This window comes from Ipomoea triloba, chromosome 11, assembly GCF_003576645.1.
Source record: "Ipomoea triloba cultivar NCNSP0323 chromosome 11, ASM357664v1".
Taxonomy (NCBI): domain Eukaryota; kingdom Viridiplantae; phylum Streptophyta; class Magnoliopsida; order Solanales; family Convolvulaceae; genus Ipomoea; species Ipomoea triloba.
In genome coordinates, this window is record NC_044926.1 from 23332086 (window position 1) to 23344538 (window position 12453).

At 33.2% G+C, this 12453-nt stretch overlaps 2 protein-coding genes and 1 non-coding gene across 3 annotated transcripts; 2 read left to right on the plus strand and 1 right to left on the minus strand.

Moving 5' to 3' along the window:
- Window positions 1–1200: 1200 nt before the first annotated feature.
- Window positions 1201–4557, plus strand: LOC115997244 (U-box domain-containing protein 54-like). Its single transcript, XM_031236760.1, has 5 exons — window positions 1201–1261; window positions 1372–1612; window positions 2219–2337; window positions 2483–2604; window positions 4160–4557. Exons 2-5 carry the CDS (start codon window positions 1423–1425, stop codon window positions 4380–4382), a joined length of 654 nt encoding a protein of 217 aa, XP_031092620.1. The 5' UTR covers window positions 1201–1261; window positions 1372–1422; the 3' UTR covers window positions 4383–4557.
- Window positions 4558–6648: 2091 nt separating this feature from the next.
- TRNAV-AAC lies at window positions 6649–6722 on the minus strand. The gene has a single exon. It is a non-coding gene; the product is annotated as a tRNA-Val (tRNA).
- Window positions 6723–10701: 3979 nt separating this feature from the next.
- On the plus strand, window positions 10702–11356 carry LOC115995719 (60S ribosomal protein L27a-3-like). The gene has a single exon (XM_031234825.1). The coding sequence runs from the start codon at window positions 10778–10780 to the stop codon at window positions 11222–11224; it is 447 nt and encodes a 148-aa protein (XP_031090685.1). The 5' UTR covers window positions 10702–10777; the 3' UTR covers window positions 11225–11356.
- Window positions 11357–12453: the final 1097 nt, after the last annotated feature.

The window sequence follows — 12453 nt, forward strand, 5'->3', positions numbered from 1 at the left end:
TGCTTTCTGAAAGGGATTGGGAGATGAAAAAGACACTTGTGGCATATATCAACTAAGATGTTTATTCAAGCCTAAAGTATAGCAATGCCAGCCAGTAATACCGAAAGTTTGCAGCATCACTGTCAAAGATGCTTAATTATTCTCCCCCTCTCTTTCTGCACATGCCATGCTCCATAATGATGTCTTTGATCAATCTTTGACCAAAACCAAGCTTCAATAGTCACACAAATCAAATAGGTTTGTGTGAATGTGATATAAGCTAGATTCCTCTAATGAGATAAAGATTGCCAAAAGCAACCCACTAACTTCTAGGTCAATTGTGGGTTTGATTTCTGGGCGAGCCATCCTAGAATCCTAGAATTATAAGTTTGACCATTTTTATATTCCGTGTAATTAATATTGAATACACAACTTTATTCAAATGGCATATGTTTGATTAGTCTCTCTAGGCAAATTTTTCTATGGAACATTAAAAATTGTACATTTTGAATAACATAATAACAACTTTATTTCTTATACTTTGTAACAGTCAGTCATATTTTAATGATATGATGCTAGACTAGACTTTCTAAGCCCAAGAGTAAACACCCATTGTGATTAGCAATGTTGCAAAAGTCGCTAGGCGCACCTTGGACGTCATTTTTTTAAAGTTTTTTTTTTTAATTTAAGACTTAGTAATTATAAACTATTTAATACTTTAATAGTTAGTACTAAAATATTAAATATTAACCTAAAAACATCTAAAATTGTAAATTGTATAAAAATTTAAAGAATCAAAACACAAGACAAAGTCATAACTCACAAAGTATTAATATTAGAGAACATCATTTTGAAATTTTTTTATTACATTTTTTTGAGTTTGCGACTGATTTGAACAATTTAGGGTTATTTCACTACAAATTGTATCAGTTTGAACAAGATATTCAATTAAAAAAAAAAAAAAAAAACACACACACACACAAAATAACTAACATGCAACCTAGACGCACGCCTAGTCGGTCGACCGCCTAGAACACTGATTTTGTTGAAATCCTAAGCCTAATTTTTGCAACATTGGTGATTGGTTGGGTTAAGGCCGGTCTGAATAACCCCAATAATTATTATTCCAAACAAAAGAAAGAGCATGCAAATTTTTGTTTTGCACAAAACTAGAGATGGCAGCGCAGTTTGAATGTGACATCTCCAGAAGGCAGCAAATGTTGACAAAGAGGAATAACTTTTGCTCCATCTATCTGCTTCTTTTTGTTCCTTTCTAAGCCAGGTATAATCTTCCCATTATTGAACTTGCCAGTGCAGCTAGCATCTACTCTCTTTTTTTCTGATCACTCACCCACTCTGATCTAAATTTCTTTTCCTCTTTCACCCTGGCAGAGATAAAAGGATGAAGTAAAGGCAACCAGAAAACCAAATTAAAGGAAAAAGATGTCTGGGGAAATAGTGGAAATTGGAGAAGACAGCTCCGAGAGTAGAGGAACTCATCATCACCAAGATGTTTATGTTGCAGTTGGGAAGAATGATCAACATCTTGTTCAATGGGCAATCGACCATTTCGCCTCCCCACGCATTTTCCTTCTGCATATCTTCCCTCCCCTCTCCTACGTATCTACATCAGGTATGTTAAATCGTGAGCCGCCCCGTCAATTCTCACTCCTTTCCAGTACATTTTGCATAAAGAGGTTTTTATCACTTCTGAACGGTCAAGTTTTCAGGTTCCAATGAAATTGAAACCCCACACTACACTGAAACAAGACTTTAGGGTGATTGGATATGTTAAACCAACTTAGCAAGGCTTTAGGCTTTAAGTTTTAGCGTGTGTTAAGATCAAGTACTCACCATAAAGCCAAAAAATTATAACTTATAGTTAAGACGCAAATTTATTTTTTTATAGGCCGTCATTACATTTTCGAGAGATAATGTACTGGACTTGACCCTTCACGGACCTCTGCCCAATAATCTCTTAACCACTAATTGATGGACTTGTGACCCTTTATCGGCCTTCGTCCAACATGATGATTTGCACATTCTTTTCCCACATGTTAGATACCTTGCTAGATGAAGAAACACTATATGTAGCAAAAGGAATTTCTAGAATCAGGCTACTAATACATATAGTCCATAAGTGTCTTAAAATCGGGATATCTGAAGTTTGAGTTTCACCTCATACATGGGATAATTTAGCGGTCTTCCATTAACAACAATTTATTAATTATTATTATAGCTGGGAAATTGTCAAGAACCCATTTGAGCAAAGAGCAGATGCAAGTGTTTGTGAATGAAGAGAGCAACAGGAGGAAGAGTCTCTTGGAAAAATACATTCGCCAATGCAATGATGCCAAGGTTAGTCCAACAAATACATACATCATGGAAATTCTAATATATCCAAAAGTATTGTGCTTTATATTATTTAAATATATTGTACTTTAAAAAACAAAAAAAAAACTATTTCATTTTTTGAAAAATTATTTAATTTTTAAAAATTCAGATTCCAGTTGATACAATGCTTGTGGAGAGCAATGCACCGTCCAAAGCAATAATAGATTTGATTGCTGTTGTTAACATCACCAATCTTATCATTGGGATGCGGAAACACTCATCTCACAAGAGGTAACTCAATACATTTTTTTTTTTTTTTGCATAATTAGCAATTAGTGTTGAGCGGATGCGAGAATGACTACGATTTGATTCAAATTGAATCCGACAATATAAAAATCAAATTAGGACCAAAATCATATAGGTTGTTTGCCTGTTTGGTCACGATTTAGAACCGGGTCTCAAAAGGTTCATGTTTCGGTTTATTAGAATTGAAAATCAAAATTGTTGATTCCAATTCCAAACCAAAAAAAAAAAAAGAAAGAAAAACTCGGTTTTTAAAAGGAAAAAAAAATGGAATGAAAAAAAGAGGTTTGAACCAGCTGTTCAAACGAGACTTAAAATCGTGAACCAACCGTTCGAAATCGGAGCTAAACTGAACTAAACCGCAATCATATTTGGGTCACACTTGTGTGAGACCGTCTCACGGATCCTTATTCGTGAGACGGGTCGGGTCGGATCAAAGCACCATGCAAATGTCATACTTATATTCTCAAATATAATACTAATCAAGAATACAATTTTTGTTACTTATAAGAGAAAAAGTAATACATTTTTCATAATAAGTAATGTTGACAAGTGTCTCTTACTTATAAGGGCAAATATAATATTTTTGAAGAAAAATATAATACTTTTAAATCAAAATGTAAAAGTATTGTATTTTCCCTTAAAAGTATTACATTTACCCTTATAAGTAACAAAATTTTTATTCCTGATTAATATTACATTTGAGCATATAAGTGTTATATTTGCATCTTGACCCAACCCGACCCGGCCCGTCTCATGGTGAAACGGTCTCACACAAGTTTTTGCCATCATATCTAGGTAGGACCTTGTGGTCCAGTGGCATCAAACCCTTCCCTTTATACGGGAGGTGGTGGGTTCGAGCCTCGGTGGAGGCAATACTTACTCTTGCTTCAATAAGTTGAGAAAGTAGTTATGAATAGATACTGCATTCTAATAGAGTTAGTAGTATTCAAAAAAAAAAAATATTTAGGTGGGGGGCGGATATCTTTTAAAATTTTTAACAACGAATCATTTTAGTGATATATAAAGAAATAATTGATAAAATAAATTGTTTACTATTAGTCATTAATAAACTAAATGATTTTAAAAATGAAAAATAAAAAAGGAAATATTGGGCCAGCATAGCCCATCAGTACTGATGGACTGGGTTGGGCTTTGCATTTTTTTTTTCTTTTGAAACAGCTTTGCATTGTTACTATGCAAGTCAAGTCAAATTAGCTTTGCCCATGAAAGTAGTGTGGGTTGCTACGTTGTTGTGCCATGGACCGGGTCTACCTTAAATTAATGTTTACAAATTTAAAATTTTGAATTCACAATTTTATAAAAGAGAGGATTCGAACTCCTCGACATCTCTTGAGGGACGAGAGTACACAATCACTTAAATCAACCAAGTTGATTAATATAGTTATAATATTATATACACATGAGGAAATTATGTAAATTGGATGAAAAATGTTATATTTTGTGTCATCAACATAAGATAATTGTAAACAAGAAGATATAAATTTTTAAAATTAATTTTCCCTTTCCTCTTTTGGTTTAGGCCCGTGTGGAAAGGACAAGGAATAGGAGAATATATTGAGAAGAACGCACCAGATTTTTGTGAGGTCACCATTGTTTGTGAAGGTAAGAAAATGATGAATGGAAAAGTGCAATCGGAGAACTTCCCTTCATCACTTAGGCCTCAACGGCGGCCGGAGATTACTAGCCGAAACTCGGAGAGAAAATTCTTTGAATGTGTTTGCTTTTCAGGCAAGTTCACTTGAAAATTATTAGAGCAAAGTGTTTAGAAGTTCGACTGCCTATCTACTAACTCATATTTGTAATTAATTCTCATATGTGATGAGAATTCAAAGTAACAAAAATATTTGGTACTAACGAACATAATTTTAATTGAAATTTTTACGATGCTAAAATAGACAACATTTTATTTGAGAGCAATTATACCTTTTACATTTTATTATAATTTATTTTAAACATTGAAAAAGTACTAAAAAATATCCCCAATTTTTTTTAAATCAAAAAACAATTTTTTTTCAAAAAGAATCATAATTAAAACATTTTTTTTTTAAAGTCTTCATCTTCAGTACTTGTTCTCTTCTTTTTTTATTGGTAGCTAGTGTGTCATGTGTAATTGAGTTACTAGTGAACTCATAGAGGGCAATGTCATGTAATGAGATTATGGTGTCGAAAGCTGTGAATTTACCTAGTTGTGTATATGACTAGGATCTTATATTAGTTGCACTATGATTATATGAATTCATAATCTTGCAAGCGCTTGTCGATATTTGACGGTGATAGTTTTTCCCTACATATTTCATGTATTGTGAGATGTGCATCATAGATTTTCATGTGAAAATATTGAACAAAATATTAATATCTATGATATCTGTGGAATGTTCATGAATAATATCTTTTATTTTAGCCCACATTGACACCCTTAATTATAATTTATTTTTAAAACCTTATATCAACAATAAAAACATTGAAGTGTTATGGCGTGAATGCTAGTGTGAGTAATGAGACAAGAAAGTGTTACTTTGTACATTTGAACATTGATAGTTTTTAAGGGTTACTGAGGACATGAATGTAATTGCCCGCAATTATCGCAAAACCCTCAATTTTTCACTACTACACAGACGACTTTTAACGTCGGCTAACTGGACCCTTTAACGTCGGCTAAAATCCGACGTTGATCTGGCCGACGTTGTAAGGGTACACATACAACGTCGGCTAAATATTAACCGACATTATAAGGTACACATACAACGTCGACTATTTACAAATAGCCGACGTTGTAGGTAACTGAATATATTTATTTATTTATTTATTTAACATTGTATATATATATATATATATATATATATATATATATATATATATATTTATTTATTTATTTATATTATATATATTATGTTGGTATTTAATATATAGATATTAGATTTTGGATTTGGGTTATTTGAGGTTTCATACATAGTTATTACGATGCCTCGTTAAGTCGCGGCGCCCCTTGACCGCCTTGTCGCCTAGGAAATGTTAAAATTTGGGGTCTTAAACCGAATCGAACACTGAACCGAATTGAATTCGAACCGAAACCAAACCATTGCAATTACATTTGTTAAATTTTAATGTGCTCAATGCTAATCCGATTGACCCGTTCTAACTTCTAATGTTCTATCGAATATTCAAATGCAAGTATTCATTTATCTCTTGATTTAAATTTTAAAGTGCCAATGCTCATCCGGTTGACCCGTTCTATTGAATCCGGATCCGGTTGACAACTTGACCTGTTTTATCGAATGTAAGTATTCATTTTTTTAAAATTTTAGTTCAAATAGTCTAGCCCGCCCAATAAGCCCGACAACCCGAAGTTTAGGGTTATGGCTAACCCGAATCCGAGAATAAAATAATAATTAACCGACAAACCGAATCCGATAAGCCCGACAACCCGACAGGGTTAGCCCGAAACCGACAGGGTTGGCCCGATTAACATCCCTACAGTCACATCTACTCAAATTCACCCCTAACTTCAATTCAACTATCTTTTGAGCTATGCCCATTGCGCGTTGGGACCCATAAAAAATATATCACATATTATTCAAACGAAAAAATGAAAGGCTCAAATATAATTGTATACTTGCTATATATATTTTTTTAATTATATAGATGCTTGATTTGTTTTACTTATAAGATCATTGAAGCATTTTCTTACACATAAATGGTTAGTAAGGCCATGGGGCATAATAATCGATGGGACAAACTAATTTTACATTGTTGAAATACATATTTATACGAAATCTTTAGGAATGCATTACTATAAAATTGTGTTTTGAATTTAGTTTAAAAGGTGAAATAAATTAAGCATTTTATATATATATAATAAAAAATGTATATGATTGAGTATTGTTAAGCCTCGCGAATGAGAATTAGTCATATAGTATGGGAATACAGATTACGTATACAGTTCCATAGAGGGAATCTCTTTTTCTGTTCTGCAATGCAAGCAAAATATGCACTGTGATAAACCAAATATGGCTTCGCCCGGACTCGAACCGGAGACCTTCAGTGTGTTAGACTGACGTGATAACCAACTACACCACGAAACCAACCTTGTTCACGATCTTCAAAGAAACAAATAAGTTTTATGTTTATAAAGATACGGTCATATCTCAAAATTAGATTTAATTATTAAAACTTTAAAATGACAATGAAAGGAAGAAGTTGTACATTAATCTGTCTCCTAGTGCCCTTGGTAGGTTTATCGAAATTATAAAAAATAATTTAATTTTGATTCAAAGATTATTGTGATATACTGATGTGATTAGTTACGGAGTATTAGATTTAATTTATTTTTACAACTTGGAATTTTTACATTTATTATTGTGATGTTGGTTATCTCCTAGTGCCCTTAGTTCTTAAATTTTAATATGATCACATTTATTTTTACAACTTTATTAAGAATTTTACATATAAAGAGTACTTTGCAACAGAAATATAATAACCAGTAAAATCGAAGCATTTATATTCAAATTATCTATTCCGGATAATTTAGGAAAACCAAGAATAAGTATGATGCATAAAGTTGACAATTACTATTATACCCTACATTACGTGAAACGCACAACATTGATGGATAATTTTAATTAATCTTCGCAAGTGCACGAATCACTTAGTAATAGTGTGCAAAAGCAAGGATCGAACCCACAAGGCCACAAGGAATTGATATTATACAATTTAAAGACTTGGAAATAATTGACTTGAATGCAATTAAAATAAAGCCAAAACTAGAACTAGATAGCGGACAATTTAGTAACTAACAGGAAAAACAAAGTTCTAGGAACATGAATTAACCATTAGTCCATTACTAATTCTGCATTTCAATTTAACTTGATGGGCAATTTTAATTAGTCCTCCCAAATGCAGGAATCACTTAGTAATAGTGTGCAAAAGCAATGATCGAACTCACAGGGAATTGATACTATATAATTTAAAGACTTGGAAATAATTGACTTGAATGCAGTAAAACAAAGCTGAAACTAGGACGAGATACCATGCAATTTAGTAACTAACAGGAAAAACAAAGCTCAAGGAACATGAATCAATAACCATTAGTCCATTACTAATTCTGCATTTCAGATTAACTTGCCAACCAAATTAATGGCTCGTTCTAACTGCTATATGACTACTACGTAGTTCGTATGACGTCTATAGTAAGTTACGTACTTTAATCATTCATATGCTTAAGACATTTATTCAAACGATTAAAACCCATGAAGTCTAAAAGAACTTATGGAATATCCGGGTTAAAAACCAAATAAATAACCTGATAAGACAATCAAATTATCTACTCGTTTATTATCCAGAGCATAGAATTACAATCATTATTCCATGGACCAAGGTCTACACATTTGTGTGGACCATAAATAAAAAATACAGCATGATGTTTACTCTAAAAATTCCGTCAAATCAGTTCAATTATATTAAAGTTGGTCACTCATCAACACAACCAAACTAAATGATAAAACCAAATAATAAATCTTAACCGAATTGACAAAATAGAATACAAAACTTTCATAATAAATTCATCAAATTCCTACAGTTAAAAGTGCTCAGCTGAACATGATGATCACAAATTACGGCAAAGATTTTCATCTTCTCAACATTAAACAATTTCGAACATAGCTAATTACTAAGCGCAAACACAATTTTCATATGGCAAACTTCAGCAACTCAAGAATTGAATTTTGATAATCAAATGGCAAGCCTCGTTCCTCTTTGTTCATCGCGAGCTTAATATGTCGACTCACTATCTAACAAAGAAGTCTCTTTACAATTTTAGTAGTACTTTGATTGAGTTTTTTGAATTTATTCCTCGTTGTTTCTCTAGTGTAATGCTGAACGATATTTAAGTTTTCATGAAGTTGGGTTTGTTTGTTCAAAAAAAAAAAAATCAAATGGCAAGCATATTAAATGAATACACTTTGACTGAAGAAAAAAAAGAAGCAATATTTAAAGAGAAAGAGAACCAGAGTTAATTCATGCTGCCGTGTCTACAAATTGGTGTTGCGTAGAGTAAGGGTGTGCATTCGATTAACTGAACCGTTTTAACTAAACCGAATTAATTGAAATTTTAAAACGTTTAACTGTTAACCAAACTGAAGTTTGTGTTACCGAATTAACCGAACCTAAATTTTTTCCTGTTAATCGGTCGGTTAACCGATTAACTGAACTTTTTAAACCTAAAATATAACATTCTAAAAATAACACCTAAAATAATAAATATAATTAAAATAAAATACAAATCATCCATAACTTCAAATCTTCAATCCAATTAGTATTTGGTATTTATATTTAATTATTTATCTATATATATATATATATATATATATATATATATATATATATATATATATAAATTCGATTAACCGTTCAGTTAATTCGGTTAACCGACCTTTCGAACCGAATTAACCGTTAACCGAAGTTTTAAGATTTCGCTAATCATTAACCAAACCAAATTTTTCGATTCGATTAATGGGTAACCGAAAAATTCCGGTTCGGTCGGTTAACCGAAAAATTTCGGTAAATTGCACACCCCTAGCATAGAGTTAGCAAGTTTTGCGCCGAACGGAGAGTACTGCCACATGGAAATCCGCCGTGGAAAAGAATCTCTCCTGCCATCGCCTCGGGAATTGATCTAAGGCAAATTGATGATTTTTTTTTCATTATCGCCTCCTTTTATACTACTCAGCCTCCAACTTATTCTTCGAGCTTTCACTGATCAATTGAATCTCCCAATTGAATAGCTCTCACTGATCCCATTATTATATAACCATGGTCCAAACAATCATATGAACCATAAATAAAAAGTACATTTTTAATATACTAAAAGTACATTACTTATGTATGTAAAGTACATTATTCAAGTATATAAAGTACATTATTTTATATACTAGCAAATAATGTCTATTTAGTAGATAAATAATGTACTTTTAGTATATTAAAATATACTTTATATTCGTGATTCACACAACTATGTAAACTACTGCCCACAAAATAATTTGTCATGTCTAAGTGGTCTCTCTCTTTCGTCGTTCTTCTGTTAACACTGAACTAATAGGATTGGATGGGCTCTTATTCAATGTGCTATTGGACTCAAGACACTGGGCTGCCATCTCACAATAATAATTATTTGGGAAAAAGAAAATCATAATACTAGGAATAGTAATAAAAAGTCTATTACCTAATTATTTTAAGAACTAATGAATAAAATACATTAACTAATTAGGAAGTTGTTTGTAACACTTTTGACTTTACATTATTTATGAAGACGAGAAGTGGTTTGGAATGCTATGTGGCATCGTCTATCAGATGATGCGCAATTTAATTTACATCCGCAACATGTATTGCATTATTTTTTCATGTAAACATTCGTAAATATATATCGTTACTTTTTGTTTGTTTGTTTTTAAATTGAGATATACTACATCACTACTGTATATATTTAATTTTTTTTAAAGGTTTTAATGTTTAGTATGTGTGTGCGTGCATATATATAAAAATATTAATGGGGCATTTGGTTCAAGTTATATGAGATAATTAAGGTTATATTTGCTTGGGAATACAAGATTCCTCTATTTGGTTTATGTAAGATTCTCAGGGAATGTAACATAACCTCCCGATGAAGTTTTTAACTATTGGAAAGGAATGTGAGATACACCCCGATTTCTTAGGTAATCTCACATTCCCTTATTTTATTACTAATATTAAGTTTTTGGCATTTTAATCAATTTATCTTATTTCTGTTGTCTTATTTATCTACTTCAATTTTAAACCAAATACAAGAATCTAACATTCCCAGCAATCTAACATTCCCTAAGGTAATCTAACATTCTGTGAACCAAACGCACCTAAAGTTTTATGCCGTGAATGCTAGTGCGAGTAATAAGAAAAGAAAGTGTTACTTTGTACATTTGTACATTGCGCATACTCTAGTGGTAGTTTTTAAGGGTTACTGAGGACATAAATGTAATTGGACGCAGCCATAGCAAAACCCTCAATTCCCCTTTCTATAAATCTGTCAAAACCCTAGCCATTCCTTTTCTTCCTCCGCCGTTCCCTTCCCCTTCTCCCCCCGTCTGCTCGAAGCTCCGGAGATCCAGAAATGACGACCCGCTTTAAGAAGAACCGGAAGAAGCGCGGTCACGTGAGCGCCGGGCACGGCCGTATCGGCAAGCACAGGAAGCACCCAGGAGGCCGCGGAAACGCCGGAGGCATGCACCACCACCGCATCCTCTTCGACAAATACCACCCGGGGTACTTCGGGAAGGTGGGTATGCGCTATTTCCACAAGCTGAGGAACAAGTTCTTCTGCCCCACCGTCAACATTGACAAGATCTGGTCTCTGCTCCCGCCGGAAGTTCAAGAAAAGGCGGCCAAGAACAAGGACACCGCCCCTGTGATCGACGTCACCCAGTTCGGGTACTTTAAGGTTTTGGGTAAGGGTGTCTTGCCGCCGTCGCAGCCCGTGGTGGTCAAGGCCAAGCTCATCTCCAAGATTGCTGAGAAGAAGATCAAGGAGGCCGGTGGCGCCGTTGTTCTCACGGCTTAGGTTTATTTCTGTTTTGTTTTACTGTTTCCCTGATTTATTAATAGTGACTGGATTTTGGGATATTTGAGTTTTATTATATAAATTGTTATGAGATATTACTGCTTTTACTATTGCGTTTCATTATGTTTTCAAGTGACCCGGTTTTGATTTGTTGGATTGTTATTATTATTGTTGCTATGAATGGGTTGGTTGCAATTGAAGGCCTGTTGAAATGAATTTGATTCATTTGCTAGGGCTAAAGTTTGGAATTGAACTTAAATTGGCCATTTTTTGCTGTAGTTTGCAGTGTTTTGGTGGTTTTTGTGATCACAGTGTTGATTAGCTGTGTCTATGTCATGTCAAAATGAATGTTTTATCTGAAAATTAACATTGTTTTGTTAATTTATGCTGAAGTTTTTGTTTTGTTAATTTATGCTGAAGTTTGTCTTATTGTTTGTGATCCTATTCTTATTTTTCTGTTGGGTTTAGGTCAACTTTAGTTTTGTTAATCTTTCTTTTGCAGCTATGTTTTACTGTGTTGGACCTATAATTAAAGGGACAGTGATTATTGCAGTTGTTCATGGAACTATGACTAAGCCCTTGTTGCAGAATATCTATACTGCATACTAGGCCTGGGCAAAGAAAGGTTTATTGTTTTATACAATGCCATGTGAATGAGATTTTGATTAGCTGTGTCTATGTATGTGCTCACTTTTACTCTATGATGTGTCAAACAAGGATATGCTATTTCACTGTGTGGGTCTCCAGTAAAGTGTTCTAAAATGAGATTAGTATTTTTCTTTTGTTTATGAGTGAAGTTATGCATTGATGTTATTCTTGTTTTTAACCATGCTTATATATGTGCTCTATCCACCTTGGGTCCATTGCAAGCCGCCAAGCCCTACTAACTGGGCTTCTATTGCATTTTCATTCTGTGCTTATCATTTCTAAGTTGCATCACTGCTTTAAGTGGGTTTTTTTCTCCCGCATACAATGGTATGTTTAAATCTTAAGATTTTTTAAGATTTTTTGTCAGCAGCTCTTAATCTGTGATAGTAAGCTTGTCTTCTGCGAAATTCTGTTGTTATGTATGCATGAGCTTTTATCTTTATTCCCAGTTTTATTGTTTTATAAGTTCTTTTCAAACTTTTGAGTTTCTTTGTTGAATTGTTATGTCATGATCTTCAGCTTAGCTAGATGATTTTGCGGTAAAATAGATGTGAAACTGAATTTTTAAAACCTTAGATGAT